This window comes from Dasypus novemcinctus, chromosome 26, assembly GCF_030445035.2.
Source record: "Dasypus novemcinctus isolate mDasNov1 chromosome 26, mDasNov1.1.hap2, whole genome shotgun sequence".
NCBI lineage: Eukaryota > Metazoa > Chordata > Mammalia > Cingulata > Dasypodidae > Dasypus > Dasypus novemcinctus.
In genome coordinates this window covers 29,459,254-29,487,089 of record NC_080698.1, presented here as the reverse complement: position 1 = coordinate 29,487,089, position 27,836 = coordinate 29,459,254, and the positions used below count along the sequence as shown (strand labels likewise).

Below are 27,836 nucleotides of genomic sequence, written 5' to 3'. Positions count from 1 at the left end.
GGGCTAAAGAGACCCATGGGAGTTATGGTAATGGCCGATGGGGTTAACTACCAGGGCAGATGGCCCCTCTTTGGAAATAGTGTTTATGTGTGATGAATCTGGACTCAGATGGGATCTCCCTTCATAAGACTTTCATGCTAATGTGCTGGAGGTGCAGTTAATGTTGGGGTTTAAGATATATTTAGGGGATTTGAATCTCTGGACTGACAATGTGATAGCCAGGTCCTGAGCCTCAACAGACTCCAGCACCTACAATCTGATTTATTGGACTTACCACACTCAGCTAAGATGGAGTTGAAGAAGGACAACCACCACACCATGGAGCCTAGAGTGATTACAACTGAAAATGGGAGGATTGCATCCAGCATCCATGTGGAATCTGAGCCTCCTCTTGACATAGAGGTGCAATGGACACAACCAATCCAATGTCCACATAGAAGAGGTGGCATTGGATTGGGAAAAGTGGACATGGTGGACGATGGGTATGGGGAAAGGCAGGAAGAGATGAGAGGTGGAGGCGTCTTTGGGACATGGAGCTGCCCTGGATGGTGCTTCAGAGGTAATCACCGGACATTGTAAATCCTCACAGGGCCCACTGGATGGAATGGAGGAGAGTATGGGCCATGATGTGGACCATTGACTATGAGATGCAGAGGTACCCAAAGATGTACTTACCATATCCAATGGATGTGTCATGATGATGGGAACGAGTGTTGTTGGGGGGGGGAAGAGGGGGGGTGGGGGGTGGAGCTGAATGGGACCTCACATATATATTTTTAATGTAATATTATTACAAAGTCAATAAAAAAAATTAAAAAAATAAAATAAAAAAATAAAAAAGAAAAAAAGAAAGAAAAAAAAAGATAAGTCACTATTATATAACACAGTATACTTGCTATGATTTACTATAATTAATATTTTATAATTGAAATAAATTCTAAGGACTGCTTCATGCAAATGTCAGCTACTACCTACAGGTGGCTACTGAGCAATTGAAATGTGGCTAATGAGATGGAGGAAATGAACTTTTTAATTAATTTCATTTTCATTAACTTAAATTTTAAAACCACTGCTTGATTTTGTTATGGAAAATCTTTAAATATTTTGGAACAACTTGGGTAGGTGAATCTATTTTTTCAACTGTAAATTTTATAAAATAAAAATACAGATCAAGGGAAGCAGATGTGGCTCAAGCAGTTGGTGTCTGCCTACCGACAGGAAGTCCTGGGTTTGTTTCCTGATGACTCCTAAAGAAGATGAGCAGGACAACGAGCTGATGTGACAGGCTGGCACAGCAAGCTGACACAGCAAGATGATGCAACAAAAGAGACTCAACAAGGAAACAATGAGAGACACAACAAGCAGGGAGCGAGGTGACTCAAGCCATTGGGTCCCTCTCTCCCACACAGGAGGTCCCAGGTTCAGTTCCCACTGCCTCCTAAAAAGAAGACCAGCACACAACAAGCAGACAGCAAGTGCAAACAATGGGTGGCGTGGGGTGGGGCAATAAATAAATAAAATAAATAAAGTACAGATCAAGATTTCTGATGAAAATTTAGTGTCTCAATTGAGATATGCTCTAAGTGTGAAACACACACCAGCTTTCAAAGACTTAGTGTGGAAAAAAGAATGTAAAATATGTCATTAATAATTCTTTATATTGATTACATATTGACATGCTCATTATAGTGAACTAAATGTGGTCCTTAAAAACATATGCCTACTAATGCCTGGAACCTGTGACTATCACCTTATATGGTAAAAGAGTAAATTACTGTATATGACAGAAGATGTAAGTTAAGGACTATGAGAAGAGTAATTTATCCTAAATTATCAGGGTAAGCCCTAAATCTAACAAGTGTCCCTCTTTTAAAAGGAAGACAGAAGCAGATTAAACAGACAGAGGAGGAGGCAAGGTACCCCAGAGGCAGAGTTTGTAGTGATGTGGCCACAAGTCAGGGAATGCGGAGACCCACCAGAAGTGGGAAGAGGCAAGGAACAGATTCTCCCCCAGCACCACCAGGGGCAGCCCAGCCAGGCCGACTTCTGGCCTCCAGCGTCATATGAGGTTCCATTTCTTCTGTTGTAAGACACCCAGTTTGTGTGCATTTGTTACAGCAGCTACAGGAAACTAATAACAATATTTTGGATATTGGGTTAAAAACAGATTAATTAAAATTAATTTCACCTTTTTAAAACCTTTAAAAATGTGGCTACTAGAAAGATTAAAAATTTTTTTTTTTATTTCTCCCCCCCTCACCTGCTCCGTTGTTTGATCTCTTTGTCCACTCACTGCATAGAAAGATTTTAAGTACATATGTGGCTCACATCATGTATCTATTAGACTGGACTGCTGTAGAATAAATTAGAGATTGTCCATCTCCCCAAAATAATATTCAACCTAGAATTTCCATCTCTTAGATCATAAAGGTAAGAAGAAGAGTAAAGTAAAAGTCTTAAATTCACAAAATGATGACGTATTAGAATACTACTGCCATTCTTGGAACATGGTAGTGTTCAATGCATGGTTTTGAATTAATTTATTAATGTTTAATTTGTAGATTTCTTTATTTCAAAAACTGTAGACCAGGAAGTCTAGTTAACATAGTGGATGAGACAATTAGAGTCTTTTAAGCTTCCAAGGAGATGAAATGAAGGCTGAGATCTAAAAAGATAAAAAGTTAACAGGAACATATTAAAGTCCCATACTTTATAAAGTCCAAACAGCTAGCTGTGAAAATAGAGACTTGAGGACTGTGACGTCACTGTGGCAGGTGTGAAAGAGACTGGGGCTTTTCATTGATAATAAGCTCAATTTGAGTTCGCAGGGTGCTACAGCTGCCAAAATAGCTATTGTGGTCTTAGGTTGTTTAAGTACAAATTGGGGCTCACAGGCCTATGCTGGGCCACAACCAAACCATTTCATATGACAATCAATCAACCCGAAAAAGGGATGACTTAGGAGACATATGCTAACTGTCTTTACATACCTGAATTGCTCTTCCATGGGAGATACACAGAGCTCTGTAACACCAAACCCCAAAACATGAGCAATCTAGATTTTCTTTCCTAGCCCAATTTCCTCAGGATTCTGCTAAGTATCAGGAAAAAAGGCTATTAATTTCAGCTCTCTAGTACTGAAATAGGTTAATTCAAAAGATAAATAATTCCTCATGTCTTACAGAAAAGTCTCAGGAAAGTTACCTCTGTGGGTTATCAGAATCTTATCTGTTTTCCGTAAGAATGACATCCCAAGAACGTGTACACCTTTTCAGAAATAAGGAAAACTGAAGTGGTAGTGTAGGACAGTGGATAGGAGCATAGACTATGAATTCATACTGACTGGGTTTGAATCCTAGCGCTGTCATTTACTAGCTGTGAGACCTTGGGTAATTACTTAAGTTCTCTGAGCTTCTATTTCTTCACCTGAAAAATGGAGATAAGAGAAGGTCCTCCCTCATCAGGTTATTATCAGGGTTAAATGAGTTCATATAGATATAAAATGCTGAGAGCAATATAAGCTTTAGCTATTATTATTATACCACAAAAACAGGATATTTAAATCTGAAAATTCCTTCTCCAAATTCCCTTGGTGTTTAAAAATCATACCAACTTGCCATTTGGATTTCTGTTAGAGAATTGGGAGAAGAAAAACCCTCAGGGTAGGAATGTCATATGACAACACCTTGGCACATAACATCTGACTAGAGGGCAGAAGACAAGGATCTCTTCCTCCTGCACCTTCTGGACCAGCCACCTCATTCTCACAGGGGCTTGGCCATGGACCACGGGCTATAGGCCCACCCCTGAGCAGATGCTTATAGCCCAGAAAGGGGGCCAGGACCACAGTACTAGGAAGGAACTCCATTTTTAGCAGAGAACTGACTTCTATGTCGGCCACATGAGAATACTTAGATTACATTTGATAGGAAGTAGAAGGAACAGTCTCTATCTGCTCAGGTTTCTCTCTTTTTTTCTCTCTTTCTCTCATTTCTCTCTTATTTATTGGTTCACTGAGCCAGCAAATATTTATTGAGAGCCTCTTTTGTGCCCTATGGTAGATATCTGGCACCAAAACTAATGAAAATCTCTGCCTTGTGGTACTTACATTTTAATTTGTGGAAGAGATAAATAATAGCTATAAAAAATAAGTAAATGGCATATTACATTAAAAGGCAAAAAATGCTATGGCAAGAAGTAGAGCAAAATAAGGAATCTGGAGTGCTAGGGTAGGGGGAGGATGGAATTTAAAATACGTAAATAAAGTGGTCAGGGGAGACCTCAAAGAGAAGGTGATATTTGAGTAGAGACTTAAGGGAGGTGAGGATGTGTATCATGAAGATATCTGAGGAAGAGCTTTCCAGGCAGAAAAAGAGCTGATAAACATAAATGTCTGTCTTTGAAGGGACAGTAAGGGACCCAGTGAGAGTAGAGAAGAGTGACAAAGAAAAAATAATAGGAAAAGATGTCAAAGAGATAACGGGGTCAGGGTTGGGGGAAATTGTATATGGCCCATTGTAAGGACTTCAACTCATACCTTAAGGGAATATGAAATTGAGGGTTTTGAGCAGATGAGTGACAAGATCTGATTCACTTTTAAAGCTTACTGTTCTGCCTACTCTGTGGCAGTGGACTGTGGGGGGGGGGGGTGTCAGGGAGAGAGCAGGAGACACACCCTCCCCCACAGGCTTCTGCAGCAATCCACCTCAGAGCAAAGAGGGGCTTGGCCCAGGATAGCAGAGGTGGAGATGGTAAGAAGTGGTTGGAGACTGAATAAATTCTGAAGTTAGGGATAGATAGTTTCACTGATAGATTGACCATGACATCTACAAAAAAGAGGGCTATGGAGGGTGACTCCAAGCATTCTGATGTGAGGGATGGGAAAGATAGAGATGCTATCACCTGAGATTAAGAAAACTCTGGGTGGGAAGTTTGGGGTCAGGCGCACATGAAAGACTCAGTTATATACTGATTTTTTTTAACCTACGCCACAGAAAGGAGTCATCCCCAATTTTATCATGTTCCAAACATGGCCCAAGGATCCAAAGAGCAAACCAACAACCACTTGGCAAGGGATGTTTTGAGGCAAACAAAGTGTCCAATGAAAACATGATCTAAATGATGGATAAGTTAATTTCCAGCTTTTTAGGTACTTGAATCCGATTTCAAAATACTTTCATGGTATACAGTGGAGTGTGTGTATGAATATGTGTGTGTGTAGGTAGGTAAAAGGTGAGTAGGGAGAATGACACAATGGGAGAGAAACTTTAGTCCCAGCCTAGAGAGTTCTTTAGGCTTAACAAAATCATTGCCTCAGCCTTATTCCACCCATAAGAGGTGGGAGGCCACCGATTAAAGCCATATTTCAGAAAACTAAATTTGATAAGTGAGCATTGTCTTCTTAAATCATCCGTGCTTGCTCATGACTTTCCTGATAGATAAAAGTGTTGGTGGACCAGGCTGGTCTTCCCATTTTTTTAATCTTCCTTTAGACTGACAAAGGTAAATTAGTTTTATTTTTCCTCTGCTCTGCCCATCAACACAGATTGTTTTAGTTAATAAGGAAAAACACTGTAAAATAACATCTCTAAGGATGCCCAACTCTCCCTAAAACAATTTTTCTCCAACAGAGGTCACTATACATTATGGGAGAGTTTAATTAAAAGACGGGGAAGAGGAACGATATTACCATACTCCCAGGGTTTGCAAATCAGTCATTTAGCACCTGAAATCTCCACTATCACTATTTTTCTAGCTTCATTAATTTTTTTCTTCCAAAGTCAGCATCCACTCTTACAAGCCTTTGCCTCCTGCTGTCATCAAAGCATTTATATGCATTAATCCATGACAAATGGGTGAATTTGATCCATAACTGATTTCTTCCTTGCCAACTAGAAACAGATACAGTTATGGAAATAAAAATAAGAAGAATTTTAAAAATACCTAGGATAATAAAAAAAAAATCATCTACTTACTAAGCCCAATAAAAGTTTCATTTAAAGCAAACAGCAGCATCCCAAATGTTGTAGTATTGAATGCACTGACCTTTTATTCACAGGAGGCAATTCTTCTTAAAAGTGTGAATCAGTTCACAGAATAGATTCACACAAATGAGAAGGTAGAGGGAAGAAAGGAGAGTGAGCAAGCCTGAGCACTAGGCGTTGGCTCTGGCAAAGAGATTCAGTAGAGAAAAGGAAGGCGCTCCCATCACCTCAAACATTTAAAGAGCAGGACTAATGACACCCATTCCTTCAAGTCAGTTGGGGAGGGGAGAGAAATGGATGCTTGGTGTCATATTGCACATTTGTTTTTTGTGTCTTTTTGTTGTGTTATGTGTGTTTAATTCATTAACTGAATTATCCCCTTCTTTAATCTACCCTTCTGCCTTCCAGAAACGGAAGTTCTTTTATCCCAATACTGAAATAACCTAAGAAATCTAAGCTTGGCATTTCAAGAATAGAAGGGTACCAAAACAAAGGGACAATGGTTTCCTGATCACTAAGGCATTTTAGGCTTTTCATTAAACTGTTCACCAAATACTTCCTGTTTACTGCTTTCTGGGCATATGGTAGGATTGCATTTCATGGCCTCCAGCCATCAGATTTTTCCATGCATTGGACTGACCCTGGAATCTGGAACCAGACAATTAGAGTTCAAATCCTGGCTTCACCACTTACAAACTGCACATTTTGGACAAATTATTTAACCTCTTTGTACCTTATTTTCCTCATAGATAGAAAGAAAAGAATAAGAGGAGTTGTCTCACAACGTGGTAAGTAAAAGGATTAATGAGTTAATTCAGAAAACTTAACACAGAGCCAGACTCATAGTAAGTACTTCAAAAAATCTTAATGTAAGGAAGCGGACTTGGCACAGTGGTTAGGGCGGCCGTCTACCACGTGGGAAGTCCGCGGTTCAAACCCCGGGCCTCCTTGACCCGTGTGGAGCTGGCCCATGCGCAGTGCTGATGTGCGCAAGGAGTGCCGTGCCATGCAGGGGTGTCCCCCTCATAGGGGAGCCCCACGTGCAAGGAGTGCGCCCTGTAAAGAGAGCCACCCAGCGCAAAAGAAAGTGCAGCTTGCCCAAGAATGGCGCCACACACACAGAGAGCTGACACAACAAAATGAGGCAACAAAAAGAGACACAGATTCCCATGCCACTGACAACAACAGAAGCGGACAAAGATGACACAGCAAATAGACACAGAGAACAGACAACCGGGGCTGGGGGTGGGGGAAGGGGAGAGACATAAATAAATCTTTAAAAAAAAAATCTTAATGTAATACATGTACAAATCTTAGACACAATTTTGTTGGGGGGTCCTAAATTATTATTTTTTTCTGCCAAAGTCAGCTTCCATTCATAAGCTGTCTCCTGCTGTCTTCAAAGCATTCACACATATTAATCCATGACAGAGGGGTGCCTTTTCCCTGATCTTCTTCAGATTTTTCTAATGTATCCTCCTTTTGCCTCCTTGTCTTCATAATGTGTTGTGTTCTGTTTTGTTTTTGTCACAGAACTTCTTTATTTTCCAAACTTTGTCCCCAACTTTTGGCAGAGCCCACACCTACTGCTTCAGGTCTTTTGTGAAAGCTTATTTCTTCACAGAAGCCTACCTTGGCCTAGATCTTAGACACCTCCTCTCACCAACTAACCCCTCCAAGGAAGGAAGGAGAAGGGAAGGACAGAAGGTCTTGGAGCTTCTCCAAAGGCATAGGTAGGAAAACAGGATTCTCTCTCTCTGTGGGAACCGCATTATATATCCCTAACACTGACTTTAAGACTACTAATACGATGTGAAGCTTCCATCTCCAAATTATCTATTACTATGACAACTTTCTTCAATTAGCATTTTTATATTGCTTTCTGTTGATGAATAATACTATACCAAAGAGAAAGAACTTTACAATAGATCTTATTTACACAAACAAGTAAGTTAATAGGGCTTTCTGCTTACAATAATAATAAACCACTCTTACTCATTTTCAACAATTTAATTAAATACAATTAACTCTAGTTTGTTTTGGCAACCTATTAATGTCACAATTGGATATAAATAGACTCATGAAAAGATTATAATTAATAAATCCTTTATACTACTGTAAAATTACTCCAATGCTCTCCTTGCCAGAAATACTTAACAGAATTTTTGAAGTATGTTAATGAGAACAGTAAAAAAAGAGGTAATAAAGTTTTATCAAAGACCTCAGAAAGGCTTCTATAAGGCTTTTGACCTCTTCAATACAGAGCTATTGCCTGTTGGGTAGGGTTCTTTGGAGACTCTGAAATACTCATTGCAAATTTATCATCATTTTATATTTTTAATCCATGGTTCTAACTATATAAGCTATCATCCTAGCTCAAAGTCCCTAGAATCTTAATATATAAAAAACTGATCACTATCATTTCATTTTTCCTTTTTCATTTTTGCTAAGGCTCAAAATATTGAGCACCATGTTACTTCAGCAATGTCTAATATTCAAAGATGGAATTTTGCATTTAAATGAGAAAATACAAGATACACATAAGAGCATAATTGAAATGCACAAATTTATCATCATCTTATAATGGCTTAAATCATTGGGATGGACACCACAGACATTTGGGTACCATTGTGGTTTGTTTTAATTTTAATCAGTACACATCTTGGATTTCTTTCTTTAGTGGTTGGGTCCTATGATAAAGAGGTGGTGGGTTTTTATTGTAAAAATAACAGAATTGATAACAATAAAAAAACAGCAGCAGAAGTGTGGATACATGGTCTAAGGTTTCAGTGGGCTCTTTTAATAGGGTTATAATCCAGTCTAAGAGTCACAAAGCACCAGTGCTATATTACTGACTTTTGGATGGTTTCTTCTTTTTGAGTTATTGGCCAGATGTTTAAATTAATTAACCAAACATCCCTATTATTTTGATATCACATAGGCACCAGCAAAGTTTTCAATTAGGGCACCTTAATCAGTAATCACATATAAAACATGCAATTCAAGGAAGGATACTGTAAATATTGACCTGTTCATATTGACTTAGCACTCATGGCTAACCATTACATATTCCAGAGTAGAGATTAGCCATAAAATCCCTATCTTTGTCTGTGCTAAGTATACAGATTTTATTTTCAGAAAATTCAGATGTAATCACAAAGAGAGTATGTATTCCAAGTTGTAAAATTTCTGTGTGCTTCTTTTCTCATACAATTAAAGTAAAATGGGTGTGCAGGTTAGTATCAAGCAGTCCATCTATCCTATCTTTGCTCTGTCATTCATATATTTACATAATATAATTAGATAACGTGCTGAATTCCTACTGTATGACAAGTTGAGATTGGACAACCTCTGTATTCCTTAATCAAGCCTGCAATGTGGGGATTTTATAAATAGGAACCCTTATTTTATAGGTGATGTAGTGAGAATTGTACTGATTTACCCACACATACAGCTAAATGTGTAACAAATGGTAGAGGTGAGATGTGAATTCCTAGTTTGTAAAGTACACAAAGCTTCCTCTTATTCCTTATGGTCTCCTTGGGCCAAGAGTCACTGGTAGCAAAGAAGACAAGGCAGGTCAAAGGTCTGCAAGCAAATCAACTCTTTACCCAATTTCCCAAAGATATATGTAGTTGTTTATAGGGTACTGGCCCGACCCTGTTCCAGGAATTGTTGTAAGTATTTTATATGCATTACCTTGCTTAATCATTTATATCATTATTTTTTAATGAAAAAGCATAGTCTACCTTGAAAGGGAAATTGAATCACATAAAAGAACGGCCTACACCAGGAATGGACAATATGTTTCCTTTCAAAATTAAACAGGAAGTACTTTGAGTGTATGGCACATGGCATGTGCTGAATGAAGATTTCCTTGAGGGTGTTACTGCTTGAATGTTCTTTTTCAATCATTCTTATCTAACTTAATAACTGAGTGAATGAAGCACTTTGCTTAAAAGGATTCAGAGGCTCAGTCTGGGTTGACATACAAACAGCACCATAGTTTGTTAGCAATGCATGCTCACAGGGACTATGGGCAGTATGTCAAGATTTTGTTATCACAGACCATGAGGCTATTTTTGGAATTAGGGGAGGGATTTATTTTGATGATGAGAGAAGTGAGCAAAAGCGATTTTGGGTCTGATTTATATAAGCCATTTTTGCCAAACATGTTATTGGGCTACATGTGTAGCAAGCTTTATTTGAAAGACAGCAGATTCCATATTTTAGCAAAAAGACACTACTGCAAATGATCAAACCACTTATAAGAAAGGTCAGCCCACTTTACAATATCCTGGATAATTTATGCAGTCTTAACATGATAAATGCCAAAAAAATCTTATTGAAAAGTTAAATTGCTGTTGGAAAGAATTCCTTTCCAGTGTGAATGATTTATAATTTCATTTTAAGTAAAACAGAAAACCTACTCTAAGACTGAGTATAATAAATGCAGATTTATCCTATGCTGCTGCTTCTTCCCCTGGAGCACAAAAAGGGACTCCAAAGTCTAAAAAAGTTTATCAGGAGACAATGGCCCTGTAAAAAAAAAGAAAGAAAAAGAAAACACTTGAAAATGAAAATGAGCTACTGTTAATCCTATACAAAAAGAAAGCATGCTCTCAACCAGGCTTGTTTGCACAGCAAAATTAGGAATAAAGCATTAGTTACCCAAAGAACTCAAAATTATTGCATGATTTAAAACAAACTAAATGTCCAAAAAACAGTTACCTGCTGCTGATAGAAAGCACTGTCCTTACTGTAGAAGTTTTGTTTTTGTTTTTGTTTTCTTGCCATTTGAATTGACCAAGGCTAGCTAGCTGATATTCTAAATGATAAATATGCTAAAAGTTAATACTTGGCTGTGAAAGTGGCCTTATCTGGAAATAGGGTCTTTGAAGATGTTTTTATTTAAGTAGGCCAGATTGGATTATGGTATCTTTATAAAAGGAGGAAATTTGAACACAGAGAGAGTAGGGATAACCATGTAATGACTTAGACAAAGACTGAAGTCCAAGGATTACCAACAAACCACCAGAAACCAGAAGAGAGGCATAGAACAAATTCTTCCCAAGAGCCTTAGGAGGGAGCATGACCCTGCAACACCTTGATTTTAGACCTCTGGTGTTTCTGTTACAGTAAACCACTGGTCTGCGGTACTTCATTAAGACAGGATGCAAATGACATCTGACTGAGAGCCAGTGTGCTTCCCAAGTTTCCCCCTCAGCTACGTAATTACACCATTTTGCAGGGTTTTGGACAACGGAGGGTGGTGGTGCAGATCAAATGACATATCATATGAAACATCCCAGGTTGAAGCTGACACACAGCAGGCACTCAGTAAATTGAGCCGTTCAGATGACAGCTAAAATCACATCTTGCCCTCACCCGCACTTAGACAACATTGAAAAAATCCATTACTTTCTTGAACATTTTTAAAATCGACACCATAGAAAATGTTCTACCTCACAAAGTTAAGATGGAGAATTAAAGGAAATAGTAAATACCTAGGATTATTCATTCATTCATTCATTCATTCATTCAAGCATTTCTCTATCCTTCCCATGTGCCAGGCACTGTGCCAGGCATGGGGGAATGGTGCTGAACTGATTGCTGGGTTCCCTGCCCTCATAGAGTTTACCATCCAGTGGGGAGAGCAGTGTAAAAACAAGCGATCATAATAATGCTGGAATTGCTGTTATTGAGGAATTATAGTTCTCTGTACCTAGTAGGTGGTCAATAAAAATTTGTTGAATACTAAATATTAAATCTGTTGAAAGTTAACAATAAAAATCATTATCCTTAGGTTTTGGTTTAGATATGTGGTTTCCTTTAATATTATAATCAGACTCTAAATCAACAGTAGTAACATATTTTGTCTTTTCTTGCAGAAAAATAACAGCAAGTCAAAGATGTGAAAGGCCTCACATTGCTGAGAGAGTCTGGCCAGAGTGTGATTTCTGTATCTTTATTAAATAAGTAACTTTCTTTTCATAGAGATTGTAATTGGGGACACTAGGGCTTTTTCTTTCCATCTCTCCTTACCTTGCATCTGTGAGTCTCAGCATACATTAATAAAGCAGTCTTTTGATTATAAGGTGGAAACAAAGAGAAACCAACCCAAAATCTTGTTTTCTCAATAATTGAAATAAATACATAAGTTTTCTCTAACTAGTCCAGGGCCTCTAGCCATGCAGGTTCACTGCCGCCCCCCACAACTTCTTGCCCCCTTGCCTCTAAGCCTTTACGTGGTCTGTTTCCTTTGGTAAAACAGCTACCCTTGATTCTTTCCTATTGATGAATTCCTAACCAACCTTCAAAGCCCAACTCAAATGTCACCCCTTCGTGAGGCCTTCCCAAATCTTCTCTGGTCAGAATAAAATGCTTCATGCTTAATGATCTCACAGGGCACGTATCACCAGCAGCTTTGAATCTTGGAGTTAGAGTGGAATCAAGAGAGGAATAAAAAGGTTTGGGAGATAATGAGAGAGTTTTGCAACTCTGGGTCATGGACAGAATTTTCTGAAGCTATGTTATCTAAAATGGTATTTACAGAACATTTGCAGTTATTTAAATTTAAGTTTTAATTGATAAAAATTTGATTAATTTTCTTCATTTTCATGAAAAGCTGTTGGCATGCATTTTTTAAATAGGTATGGGATTCAAGAGATGTGCAGTAATTAATCCACATTTGGGTGGACAAAGACGCTCAACTTGTATACCAGTGTCAGTCAATTGATAGGCAGTGCCTAGAAAAGGATTAAGGAAGATTCTAAAATCACATCTAGGTTCTGCGGGCATGATCACCCTGATTATCTAGCTCTCTGATAGAAGGTTAGAGATTGGCAGCATGAATGCCACAAATTTGCTCTTTCTCCTAAACAATCCTGGAAGCAGCTGTCAAAATGTTGCACTGCAAATGTTCACCCAGTGACCTAATTTCTTGAGTTCATGTCCAGTATGTGGCATCTTGCATTTTCATCAGATAAAGAGATGTAAGAAGCCACAAAAACAATTTAACTCAATAAGACAACATCTGGGAAGCTTCCAAATAGCATGTTCCCATGTCTTAAGTCTTATAATTTTATTTCTTAAAAGGAGATTTATTTATCTATTTTTATTTTTGCTAAGTCACATGCTTTTAAGTGCAGAGTTCTATGAAGAACTGGTCTCTAGCTACAATTTTTTTCTAAAACTGTGGTGTTGAAACCGGACCACCACACACTGAGGAGGGGCTATTATCCAATTCTTACCTGTTTCTATTTCCCAGAGGAAATATACTTAGGCAATAAATACATGGAAAAAAATGTTTATGAAATGTTATTTTATAAGATAAGATGAGCCTATTAACATGCATTTATATTATAAAAGCATGCCCTATACACATAAAAATAAACCAAAAATGTTACTTATTTTGAGAATAGATTGCACAGGTTCAAAGGTAGTATACAATGTCATAATACAAGTATCATTATATAAGCAAAGTTTAGGGTGATTTAATATACATATGTTTTATTGATAAGAATATAGATGAATCATTTCTTAATCACAATGTAACTATATCTTTAAGTCTAGACTTTAGCAAGTTTAAAACACAAAATATGCAAATATGCATCTTTACACACTATAGGGTTAACCAAACAGCCCACAGCCAACTTAATTGATAATGATGAAACTAAACCAACACTAATTTATAATTAAAAAGCAAGGACCATAGCAATTGCAAATCACAAGCTCAAGAAAACACTCCTGATACACTGGTAACAAATTATCCTTCCCAAAGTTGTGTGGATTCTAATTATTAGCATGCAAATACTTTGCAATGTTTCCAAGAGCTGGCAGCCAGTTTTCTTAGTAGAATACTGAATTAAGAAACTTAGTTACATGTTATTTTCAGTTGGATGATAACTCCATTGGTATACTAATAAGTAGCCATTATTCCTATGCAAAATGAATGCATATAAAATCTAAAATCATTTAACCAAAAGAATAAAAAAACCCACTTAGGTTTCAAGATCAATTGATAACCCACCAGTGGACTGCAGCTAGTTTTGAGGACTTTAATAAAGTGCTAAATTAAGTTTTTATATATGCATCACTATGCAGCCTGATGTTTCCCTCCATTTTATTATAGTTGCAGGTTATTGTTTCTTCCAAACCTTAATCTGAAGGAAAATTAATTGATATTTAACTGAGATTCAAATGAGACCTCTGATTAAGCCATTGATTTCATTATATAAAAGCTTTTTGTTTATCAAACTTTCAGTGATGTCATTTAGCTGCATACAAGGGACTGAAAGACACGGCATTTGAGAATGTATAATTCAGGTATTATTCAGGATGGGGCTAAATTATGGACATAATTTTAAAGCAGACCAAGACAGATGTACATAAAATTTCCCCTTCAACCTACCGCCTTCACCTCTCTCTACACTGCTTGAATAAAGGGATTTGATAAATTCATTAGGAATCATAAAATGTTAGAGGTAGGAGATAATCTTTCCTGAGGTTACTCACAGAGAGCCTTCAGATGGGATAGAGCCCTTAATTCTAATTTGGTCCACCTAACATTTAAAAGATAAGAAAATTACACATTAAATTCCAGGTTTCTGGCTTGCCTTAAAATACCAGTGATCTCATCAAATTGGGGCCATCTCAACTCTGAGGATGTGTTGTACCTTCTAGACCTGCATATGCTCTTTAGTTGCCACGTCTTCAGCATTCCGCAATGTCTGCCCCTCAGGATGGTTCAATCATTTTTGCTGCTTGCCTGGTCCATGAGGCATTTGCCTCATCCACTTATGACATCATCCAGAGATTTTCAAATAGTTTTAACAGAAGTCAATTTTAAATATATATAGGTAATTTTGTATTGATTCTTGCTCTAGCAAATGGATGATTAATGAGTTCGCTGGGTAGTTTACAGCTACATTATTTGGCAGAAAATACTTCAGTATTTATGGAGCACATGATTCACTTCCTTGGAGCTAGTAGGTGCAACAGGAAAATCATTGATTCCTCCCAACCCTCTGGTATGAAAGCTTGCAATTTGACAACTTAAAACAGCTCCTAAAAACCCAAGCCTACTGACTTCTATTCTGATACTTTTTCCTCATTACCATCAGATATAAAAAAAACATGTGGTACTTATTACTACCGGTATTTATCTAGGACATAAAGTTCTTGTTTGGTGAAAGCCTGGTATTAAGCAAATATTTATTAAATACCTCCCCCACACTTATTTATGAGAAGCACAACCTGCTGAGTTACTAATGCTAACTAATCCAGGATAGTTTATTAATTTCAGGAGCATTGAAGTGGGTTTTTTTTTTCTTTCCCTACTGTGTAGTAGCTTATATAAATCTGGGAGCTTAATAATCTATATTTTTACTTCAAAGCATATGACCCAATTGTCCATTCTCCATCCACGCAATTGGGAAACCAGGAAAATACTTTGGGTGTATATTTAATTAGCTTGGGTTTATTCTTTGGTAAATGGAAGCATGCCTAGAGAGGAGGTCCAAGAAGGGCCTAGTAAAGGTAAATGCTGTGAATTGCATCAGTAGAACAATGGCCACAGCTGAGGACTTGGGATCCTGTAGCAGAGGTCCTTCCTTATGCCTCCACTCAGAGGGAGGCTTAGTTTGAATCTTTCCATGCATAGAAAGGATCTACTTGATGGGTATGCAGATCACTCAGCATTACTATCCATCTTCTGAGAGAAAATAATTGCGATAATATCATTTCATTTCTCTTTCCCTTCTCTAGACCTTTATTAAATAAAGTCAGGGAAAGAGGAAGAAATAGAAGAGAGGAAGAGGAAGAAAGAGAAGTGAGCCAAGAGTCTTGAGGACATTATCTTTGGTGAATTCAATTATTTTATACAAATTGTTAACAAAATAATTTATCTTCTCTTTTATCACAGTTGAAAAAAAATAGCTTGTCTAGTATTTTTCTCTATGCGGTAAAGATGAAATGGAATTTTACTCTTTATGTCAAAAGATTCAGAAAGTAAAAGATTTAACCCTCATTGCTAAGTGGAGCTTCCTCTTTAGTCTCTCAAGATGAGGCTTATAATCTTTCCTAAACAACTTTGAATAAAAACTAGGGATTTAATCTTTGACTATGTTTGTTAAGTATAATCTTTGTATTATTTTGATAAATGGAGTAGCTGTCAAATATGGAGTCAAGTCAAATATCTAAGCAAAGAAATTGCTCAGATACATACAAACATATTATATGAACATTTAATGTTCATATCACTTTCCTTTTGTGATATCTCCACATTATACACACACACATATACACCTATTCATGTATACACAAATGCTCACACCCAAGTAGCAACAAATAAGTGAAGTTTTAAGATTCCATCAAAACATTTATTCCTTCTTCCCTTAATAACTGACAAGTATTTTCTGAGCACCAACTATATAAGCCAAGAATCTTACCAGATAAGATGATTAGCACAGGATTTCTGAAGTATCTTGGCCCACACTTCTTAACTCATGTGACACTAACAGGCATTATAAATGTTAGCCAAATAAAAATGGTTGGAGGATTTTAGTTAAACAAAATCAGATTTCTTACCTGCAAATCTTTCCAGATCTTTCATAAACTTGTATGCATTGCAAACCTCCAAGAGAAGAGCATATCCCCCACAGTTAATCACCAACAGTTTTCTCCAAGAATTATCTTGAAGGAACAATGTTTTGTATACAGTAATTTGGGAAACACTGGCTTAGACATTTTATAGGATTAAGGCTCTTAGAAGAAAAAGGGCCTCGTGATATTTTCCTACGTCTATTCCTTTCTTTTACCTTAAACTAGAAACATTGCTATAATTCTAATTACCATCAAAACTTTCTACAGCTAATATTTTAATCCTTTCTATTAAAAAGCAATATATAGGGAAGCAGATGTGGCTCAATCAATTGGGCTCCCGTCTACCATATGGAAGGTCCTGGGTTCGCTTCCCAGGGCCTCCTTGTGAAGGTAAGCTGGCCTCTGCCCGGGGAGAGCTGATGGTCCACTCCCACAGAGAGCTGGTGTCGCAAGATGATGCAACAAAGGGAGACAAGCAGACATAGAAGAACGCACAGCGAATGGACACAGAGAGCAGACAGCAAGCAAGTGGCAAGGGGGGGGAATAAATTTTTAAAAATTGAAAATAAATAAATAAATTTTAATCTTTTTTAAAAAAGCAATATATACTCATACTAAAAATGAAACTAAATAATACAGAATTATAATAAGTAAAAAGTCTAAATTATCTCATTCCTCTTACCTGACCTAACTACTACTGTATAAAAGATGTATTTATCTTTTCTGGCAGTATTTATACATTTATGAATAGGTTATTTTTATCCAAAATTATTTGAAGCACAGTATTCTGTTACTTGTTTACTTCACTTAAGCAATATATCATGGGCAATTTTCCACACTAGTACATATAAACATATTTCATTCTTTGCAATGGCTACATTGAATCCCATTATGTGATGTATCATGATTTATTTTGCCAGTCCCTTTTGATGGAGATGTATATCCTCTCTAAATTTTGCCATTAAAACCAGTGTTGTTGTTTTTTTAAGATTTATTTTATTTTTCTCCCCTGCCCCCCAACCCCAGTTGTCTGTTCTCTGTGCCCTTTTGCTGTGTGATCTTTGTCCGCTTCTGTTGTTGTCAGTGGCATGGGAATCTGTGTCTCTTTTTGTTGCATCACCTTACTGTGTCAGTTCTCCGTGTGTGCGGCACCATTCCTGGGCAGGTTGCACTTTCTTTCACGCCGGGCAGCTCTCCTTATGGGGCGCACTCCTTGCGCATGGGGCTCCCCTACGCAGGGGACACCCCTACGCGAGGGACACCCCTGCATGGCACTCCTTGCACGCGTCAGCACTGCGCATGGGCCAGCTCCACACAGGTCAGGGAGGCCTGGGGTTTGAACTGCGGACCTCCCATGTGGTAGATGGACGCCCTAACCACTGGGCCAAGTCCTCTTCCCTAAAACTAGTGTTGCAATGACTATACTTTCACATACACCTTTTCACACTTGTCCAATCATTTTCTTAGGATAAATGCCTAGAAATGAGATTGTTGTGTCAAGGATTTATACATTTTATATTTTGGGAACTATGTATTTTGGGAATTGCCAAATTACTTCTGAAAAATATTTATAAATTTATACACTCACACTCTGAGATTTTTTTTTAATTTAAGGATTTTAAGAATAGTTAAATTGTCATCATAGATGAGTTTTAAGAAACTAATGCTCAAAGGCTCAAGTTCATCTGTGTCCCTTCTAAGAATTTTTGTTTACTTACGGTATAACATCTATTTTTCAGTTCTTAGGTAATAATTTAAGCTATATGCTTGAGTTCACAAAAATAAGTTTATGTGGTATTGTAATAATTATCTTATAAATTCATGGGATTGACAGGAAATAGTATTTATTTGCATCTCTTCTTGGTTTTGTTATTTTGGGGTCTTATCAAATCTCCATAGCTGCACATTGGCTCTGGTTCTAGATCAATGTCATCAATCAGATGATCAATGGATTATCACTAGCACCAGCTTACACCAAATAACAACCTGTCTGCTCTAATCCTTAGGCCAATTCACTATCTTTAGTAACCTAGCACTGGTATGCATTCTTAAAAGACCAATACACAGCCACTGTTTTTCCCACTATTTCTTTTCTATTACAATTATTAAACAGCTCTTTATCGTAATGTACAATGGTATTCAAATTTATATTCTTTAAGCAGCTTTCAGCAAAGTAACATTGAACAGTAAGATAAAAATAAATGCAAGGCATACAAGAATGCTTTTTCATATTTTAATAAAAAAATACCATACTTTAAAACAAATGGTGATATTCAGTATGTAATAATTAAGTCATAAATGAATATCTGCAGCATGCATGGTTTTCATAACATACCTTTAAATCAGGCCAAGTATAAATTACATAGACAACTCTATTCAGAGTAATCTTTTTATATATCATTCCCATACACTGCTGTCAATAAAATATCAGTGACTCAAGAAAAAATGATTCATTAGGCACTTTTAGCTTCTTGTCTCATGTAATTTATCCATATGATTTTAAATTACTAAAGAATTCCAAGGATCTTCTCTCCCTAAAATACACTGAGAAGATCCATATTTATTAAGTTTCAAGAACACCCCTCCTACACATACACACACCCAGACAGTCAAAAAATTAAGTAACCATTAAATTTGCTGTCATAATTCATATAGCCATAATGGGAAAAAAGTAATTCTAAATTGGAAAGTAATATTTACCAAACCATTCATCTTTTGTTGCCTGTGACAAAAACCTTAGATTATAAAACTTGAAACTGTCTATTTTAATTACCTGAATGCCACTCCTGAGTTTCAGTGTTTAGTCTTCTAAAATTAAGTGTCCTCCATATAATATATGTGTATATATATGACATTAATATTCTTCAAATTGTTATAGTAATTTCCTACATCATTCCCCAAATACAAAACTCCACCAAGTCAACAATTAAATTACTGAAATTACGAATCTGTTAATCTATAGCACATTTTACTTATTTATGTAATTTTAAAAATCACTTTCATTTGATTGACTATTTTAATCTTCCCTAACTAGTGAGTAACTGAAAATAAATGGTGCATTCCTAATACGATAAATATGAAAAATAGAAAGTACTTAGGGACTGCAGGGGAACACATGAAAATCAGTCCGTTTTCTAGTTAACATATTCTTTCTGTTTGTGTACCAACCCACTGCACTGAGAAGACAGATCACAAATTCACGGTCTCACAAAAACATTGTCCGGATTTCAGGTTATGACAGCAGAAATTGGGCCAAATCTCTACCCATTTCCCCCAAAGGATGCTGGCTGACTGGTGCCATCCAGGTGCGCCACGGTCTGAGGGAGGGGAACGTCACGTCAAATTCCACTCATCTGTCAGTGTAGTGGATTATTTCTTGAGAGACTGAAATTGGCTGCTTGGGATCAGAGTACCATCAATCTTACTCATGTAGGTGATGGCAAAGCTGCCTGGAAGAGGCTAGAAGAGAGGGGCCAGCCGTTCCTAAGCAGGTGAGGAGGCAGCTGTAAAGCCTTCACTCTCCCTCCATGCAGGGCCCTGAGTGAAAGATTTGTCATTTTCCACATTTCCTAGATACTTGGTATGCATGCAGTGTCTGCCTGCTCCTGCTTTATGAAGGAGGCGATTTTTCAAGCTTAGGCAAATGTGGCAAAGCTCAGGGTCTGCTTGTGTCTCATTTTTTCTCATCATGTCACTTGTTTTAACCAATTTGAGAAAATGAGATTATGTTTTTTCCTTTTTTTTTTTTCTCATTTATACAGCTATTTATTTATTTATTTATTTATGTGCTCATTTGAGGATAGATTGTCACAGATAACTGGCCCTGGTTTCTCTCTTGTTTTCATATACATTTCATTAGTGTTCCTGAAGATTTAAGACCCACAAAGAAAAACGTCACAACTCTCATTGAAAAAGGCATATATTTTACCTTTAAAATCAAAATAGAATACTGTATTAAAAAGCCTGACTGGAACGACTTAGAATATTGCTATGACCAAGATCTATCACTTTAATCTTTGTAGCTAATGTCAAAAAAACACAGAAGTTGAAGGAACATATTACACAGAGCCATTGGACTTGCAGTTTAATATCATTTTAATCTTTCTGCATCCAGAAAGGGGTATTATTTATATTTATATTTATATTTCATCAATGAAGCTGAAATGGGTCTCAAATGTATAAGCACTTAGGGCTGAAATTGGTTTCAGTGCAGCAGTTTCTTGGGGCTTTTGACTTGTAGATCAACCATGTATTGGTGATAATAAGCAATTTCTAAGGATATACAATGCAGAAAACAAATGTTGAGCTTAATTTCAGTCAGAACTAATGATGTATATCTCTATTGAAAATTATATTTTACTGATAAGCCTTATCTTCATATATATATGATCTTATTTAATAAAGGTAACATAGCCATAACCCCCACCAAAAAAAACATATATTAACGGACTGATAGAGACAATGTATGTGGAAGTTCATTGCATGTTGGACTGTATCTACTTTATGATTATATGCCTAGAGGGCGAAATAAGACATAGAACATTTGATGGTCTATTCTAGTCATCTATTACGTGGCTTAAAAACAACAGCAGCAGTAAAAAGAGTGTTTTTGTCCTGGCTATGTGGCTTATTGGCTGTGGGAGCAGCAAAAATCACTCACTCAACCTCCCTGACACCCAGGTTTGTGATTTATTAGGTGGCAATGTCAGCAATTTCCGATATTTATGAAGAACTTCAGAGTTTTTACAAAGAACTTTTAGAAATGTTATTTTATTTACACTTCCACAATTCCCCAGATGGGGAATTGGGCTCAGAGACAGAGTGACTCGTCCAAGGTCATTCCAGTAACATTAAGTGATGAAGATAGTGGCCAGGCCTGAGTACTGCTGGCACCTCATGCCACCACTCACCAGTCCTGCCAGGACTGCCTCTAAGAATTGGAGTGCAGATCCAATGTGCCATGTTTTGATACAACTTGAAAGTTCTCATAGTTTTGTGAAGGGGTTCACACCAGTTCCAAGAGGCTCCATGTGTGACAGGATTATTCTGGGTGCTGCAGGCAGCCATCCTCCTGCCGAGCTGGGCTCTGGCTATGGAGTCAGACCCACTGGCTTCCAAAGGAAGCCAACAGCTGTGGATCAAGTCACCCAACCCCTCTGAACTTCAGTTTCCTCAGCAAAAGGGGGAATGCTAAATCCACTTGTTATAAGGCTTAAGCCAAGAGGATGTGAATTAGCCCCGAGAGCCTTGCCTAAAATACCCAAAAGGAATAGTTTTAATTATGAATTCTTATTGCGTATTACAATGAATGCAAATTTCCGGCGTTATTTGTATGACTATGTAGTAAGGCAAAGATTTTCCCCCCCAGGGCAGATTGGTGATTAACCGATTGATGGTAATGTGGGCATCCCAAAATTCACCCTTGTTTTTCCTGCACCTCCGCCCTGACACAGCTCAGGAAGTAGGATGCAGAAACACCAGCGCTCAGCAGTGGCACCACGGTACCCAGGCCCACCTGCAGGGGCACCAGCGCCCCGTCGCCTTTCCTCCACCACCCAGGGCATGGGGAATGAGGAGTCTGGGGCTCCGAGCTCTCCCGCGCCTCAGCGCCGCGCTCCGGCCGCTCCCCACCCTTCCTTCGCGGGACCACCCGGGCTCCAGCAAGGCGTAGGACTGCACGCTCGCTTGCAGCCTGGTGGAGCAAACAGGGGAACCCCGGGCTGCACCCGCCTTTTTTCGATCCTGCCTCCAGCCTGGAAGCTGAGTCCAGGGAAGCAGCAAGCGACACCCTGGAGGTGTTGCTGGAGAACTGTACGGAAGAGCCCAGGATCGGTGCCCAGGCTGGCTGCGGAGCCGAAAGAAAGCAGAAGCGCAGACGCTGGACGACGAGACGGAGAAAGCAGAGCGGACGCGAGGCCAGGGGGAGTTTTGGGGGTGGCGGGATGAGGCTGGGAGCACCTGCGAGCTGAGGAGCTGCAACTTGGCGCAACTGGTCCCCAGAGCCGGGACTCGGTGGCGGAGGTGTGTGGCGAGGCTGGCCGGGGACGGCGGCGGAGCAGGGCGTGAAGGCAGGGGTGGAGTGAAAGGATGCCAAGGCGGCCGCTAAACAGAAAATGGAAGGAAATCATGCAGAGACCCGGGAGAGGTAGACACAAACGAGCTACGGGACAGCAGTGAGAAAGCTGGCCAGGCAAAGGAAAGACAATCTAGATTGAAGAGTGACGCCATGCAAGGCTAGCAAATATACTTTGAAGGGAAAGATGAAGAAAGAAAAATGCGTCAGGAACTCAAAATTTCAATACTGGGAGAAAAAAGAAATCGGGCTGAAGAGAGCTGGAAAATAAAAGGCCGTCAAACATGCCGGAGGAACAGAAAGTGAAGGAAGGGAGAAAGGAAAGGCAAATTAAACGCACACAAGAAAAATAGTAAGTTATTTAAAAATTTTTTTTCACTGACAACTTGTTTCTGAAGTTATTTTTGTGACTAACACCCCCACAAAATCTCTGGCTGCACAGCAAAGATTACAGTATCTAGACTAGGAACAGCACAGATTCCTTAATCAACAACAAATATCATATTTCTCCCCTCTAAAAAATCCTCAAGTCCTGAAAGTTATTTCGCCTTTGCAGAATATTTTGCCATTAGCCAAAGCATCCAAAACCAAATAACTTCTACTTTTCCAAAGTGTACGTGTGATCGTGGTGGTTCATTAGAGAAAATCACCTTTTCTGAGAAGTCAATAGAAATACCTCCACAGCATTTTAGCATCACACACCCACCCCTCCCAAAAGCATCCAGCCAACAATATGTCTTGGATTTCAAAGGCAAGCTGCCCACCTTATAGCGCTTTCTGTCACTTGCGTTCAACCATCTGTTAAAGAGACAGTGGTGAGATTGGGGGAGGCTGCAGCAGAGCCAGCCTCCGACTTACCTGGTCTGTGCAGGTGGTGCTGCTGGAAAGTGTGCTGGAGGGATCCATGACAGAGCAGCATTGCACAAGCACTTATCCACAAATACAGGACCCAGGACATCGCAGAGACCATTGCCATTCTCTAAAGAGAACATTAGACAGGAAGGATTACCCCCAGCTTCAAGCCCCCAGCTCAGTCAGTCCCACTGATGAGGGAAGGGAGGTCTCAGACGTCATGTTCCTTTCTACTTTGCTGGAGAGAATTAATGATCTAGCAGAGGTCATGCCATGAAGTGGTACTGAGGGAAAGCACGCGCGAGGAAATCGTAAATTCATTTTTAAAATTCTGCACAACAAGACTCCAAACATTGACAAATCCAAATATACATTAAAGTTTTGCCTCTCAGTTAGATAGTCTGAAACATCCTTAATGCTGACTAAAAATGCTCTTTTACCGAGCGATCTTTAAACTGTAGTGATCCCAGGCACTGAAAAGCTGCATACTCCTATTCATTCTAACTTCATTGCAAGTCTGACATAAGCCTGGAAGGAAAGAGTGGGTTCTCTCTCTCTTTTTTTTAATTCTACAGTCATGAAATATTAATCACGATGCTGTCTTCTAAACTAAGTAATCATTTCTCAAAGGCATGATGAAATCTCCCTGTAGAACCAGTCTTTTTGGCTGGACTTAAGATCAGAAGAAATTGTATTCAGCCAAATGAGTTTCAGATATAAGATCTATGCTTCTATTACAGAGCAAGCTGTACTTTGCAGTATTGCTCTCCTTCCTAAGATTCCATTGTGCCATTTGTTGTATAGTGTTAATGAATATGCATATACAGGTGGTACATGTATTTATGGATGAACATATACCTTTTCTCAGGCGCTAAAACTTTGACAGTCTTATCCACACTTAAAAGAATCTTAGGAGCTACAAGGCTCAACTGCGCTACACATTGTCCAAATTCTCAAACGACACCTTATGCTGCATTTCATATTGCCAAATTTATCAACTTGAGGCATCATCCTTATTCAGCCTGTGTTAGGGAAGCACTTTCCATACTAGAATCCTGTTAACTATATGCTTTTCTCTTACGTAGTGGAGGTTTTGTAACCAAGATTGTTTCTTTCTTTTCCACTGTCAAATTATACCCTTCAAGAATTTCAACTCTACATTTGAAACCAGCTAGTGACCTTTCAGTGTGGCTCCTTCATTCATGGAAATTGGAACTCTTTCAATAACTATGATATTCAGAAAGCAAAAAATACATTATATATATATGCACATAATATGGGATAATTTATGGGTTTTAGGGGAGAGGCAGAGTCTTTGAGAAAGGATTTTAGGACTATAATAGACAACTGGTGACAACCATAATAAGTGCAAAGTAGGAAAACATTATTTTTGGCAGCATGGTGCCATTCATGCCCCAGCCTGAGAGTCAGATGGACCATTCACTTTATAATTAGTTTCAGTGCCCACTATTTACTTTTGTATACAACATACTTTGCCTCATTGTTTCAAAACTATCAGTATAACATACATGCATTCTCTTCAGTAGAGATAATAACACCCCCCCCCACACACACACGTGAATCCTGAAATGCATTTTGGAGCCATTTCTCAGAATACCCTGCAAATAATCGAAAGGCAAAACAAAGGTGACTGTGGCATGTGATGACTGCTTGTGAATTTCACTTAAAATGCACTAATTCCTGAATTTAGGGAAAAAAATCCTACCACAATCAAAACTTAACAGTTTTTCAGTGACTACTTTCTCCTGCTCACTTGTTCACCCACATAGATCTTGGCACTCAAAAAGATTATGGTGACTTTACATTTGCCATATATTACTTCTCTCTTTTTTTCATTTAACTTTCTTTAATTCTCAGCATTATTTCCAAGGTTCCTGAATATCTTTCACTCTTACTCTCCTTACCAAGAGCTCTATGTTAATAGATGCTTCTCCCAAATAATGCATCCAACCTTACATAGTTCTCTAGAGATGACTGAATATATTTCAAATCTGCTTTCTGAATCTTAAATCCTAAAGAGGCTTCTTACCTGAAAAATCCAGCCAAGAGCAGAGTACTCTATTAGTGTTCATTGGAAAGATCTAACACTTTTTAAAATCCATCTGTGCCACAATACAAGATTTTTAAAAGTCAGCTTCCAAATAATCTTCTTTATCAGGATTAAAAAAATATTTTTTCTCTTCCAATCCTATTTCCACAATAAAGAAGACATCAAGGTTCATTCACACTGTATTGTCAGAAAAGAAGGCAAGGTTTGAGGGGTGGAAAACCTTGTCATTTTCACCTTTAGATCATTTCCTGGCGTCACCTCTGCCTGACGAACCCTTTGAAGTGACGATGAGATAGTATCTGTGCAGTTTCCTGATGGGAATCAGTTTATAGTTGATGATGGACCATTCCCGCTCCAGTGCATTCAGGGCAGAGTAAGGCAGCTAAATGTGGGAGCAAGGCTGCTATACAGTGCTGTAAGTAGCAGTAGTCTGTTTCAATACATCCCTCCTCTGTAAAGTATCACATGTCTTAAAGTGACATTACCCTCTATTACAGCAACCGTGAATTGTAATACCTGCCCACAAACTCTTCAATAACTCAAGTGGCGCTTTAACTCTACACTGCCTGATATGGTATGTGAGAGGCTTTACTGATGCCATTCATTTGCTGAAAGAGTTAAAAGGGAAGGAGAAAAAAAAGAGAAAAACATTCTGCAAAATATTGATAGTATTAATGGATGCTAGACTTCTAACAGTAAATGGGAAAGTGAAATATAAGCATTTCTTACTTCTTAATATTCTTATAACCAATAGGTTACCAAAAATATCATTAGATTTAAACAAATTTAAGGCTGCCAGTAGTTTGAGCAGCTAAATCTGGGAAAATAATATATCTGGAATACAATATAGATGTTTATATGCATAAATCCAATAAAAACCTTCAGAGTTGTTTAAGGTTTAGTGAATAAAATTATGTCATTTTCAGCTTTGAAGACTGAATTTTGACAATGAAATATACTTGTACTTTTTTTTTTTTTTTTAATTTTCTGCTTCCTCAAATAGCCTGCTGGGCCCAGTGGTGGACACTCAGAAGTCAACCTCCAGCTTCTAGTACTGTGACTTGGCCCCTTTCTTCTTAAAAAATTTACTATGTCTATAGCTAAACATCAGTGATGCATGCAAGGTAGCCTAATTTTAATTGATGGATTGCACTATTAATAATTCTCTGATGTATACATTCAGTTATTCCATGAATCATTTATCAAGCACCTACTATGTTTTAGTTCCTTGGGGGCAAAACAGAGGATAAGATCAACAAACTCTGTACCCTAATAGATAATACTATATAATCTTTTATATTGTGACTATCAGTTTCAAAATGAAGGGATTGCTCATAATTTTCCTCCCTCAAAAATCCTTTAAAATTCCTCAGAATACTTTTTTATCTTTCTGAGGCATTACAAAAAGGTTCAGTTCTACACTGTATTTTGGAAGCTGTTCTATTTTCTGATGTTATAAAAAGTGAGAGAGTGAGGGATCCTTCAGACTCATCATTCTTTCCCACTGGCCTTTCACAATTTACAGTATACAATAAGATCACTTTAGAACATAACAACTATTCATTAAGCCTTACCACAAAATACATTTTAGATGACAGTAACTAATAATCTCACAATTAAAAATAAATCAAGACCACCAAAGTTTTAGCTGGTATTGCGTATTTTATTTCTGTCATTCATTACTGTTGTATTGGTGAATATACGCGACACAGTAAGTTTACACTGACTATTGCAGTATGGGAAATGGACTTGGCCCAGTGGTTAGGGCGTCCGTCTACCACATGGGAGGTCCGCGGTTCAAACCCCGGGCCTCCTTGACCCGTGTGGAGCTGGCCCATGCGCAGTGCTGATGTGCACAAGGAGTGCCCTGCCACGCAGGGGTGTCCCCCGCATAGGAGCCCCTCGTGCAAGGAGTGCGCCCAGTAAGGAGAGCCACCCAGCGCGAAAGAAAGTGCAGCCTGCCCAGGAAGGGCACCGCCCACACTTCCCGTGCCGCTGACGACAACAGACAACAGAAGCGGACAAAGAAACAAGACGCAGCAAATAGACACAGAGAACAGACAACCGGGGGAGGGGGGGGAATTAAATAAAATAAATAAATCTTTAAAAAAAAAAAAGACAAAAATAACAATAATAGTAGTAATTGCAACTAATGTTCACTGTAACTTCACCATGTGTCAGCACTTTTCTAAATACATTTCTTATAAAATGTAATTTAATCCTTTTTACTCATCCCATATGATAGGTATTA

At 38.3% G+C, this 27,836-nt stretch overlaps 1 protein-coding gene across 3 annotated transcripts in view; it reads right to left on the bottom strand.

The window, feature by feature from the left end:
- The window catches only part of TAFA1 (TAFA chemokine like family member 1), a 631,521-nt gene extending 605,391 nt beyond the window's left edge, over positions 1–26,130 (bottom strand). The window contains exons 1-2 of one of the 3 annotated variants that reach the window (XM_058288984.1): positions 25,565–26,130; positions 23,521–23,641 (exon numbers count right to left, since the gene is read on the bottom strand). In XM_058288984.1, the coding sequence (XP_058144967.1) occupies positions 23,521–23,638 (118 nt within the window). In that variant the 5' untranslated portion in view covers positions 23,639–23,641; positions 25,565–26,130. Of the gene's footprint in view, positions 1–23,520; positions 23,642–23,954; positions 24,290–25,564 lie in introns of those variants that run through there. The other 2 variants (XM_058288985.1, XM_058288983.1) reach the window with 2 other exon arrangements.
- Positions 26,131–27,836: the final 1,706 nt, after the last annotated feature.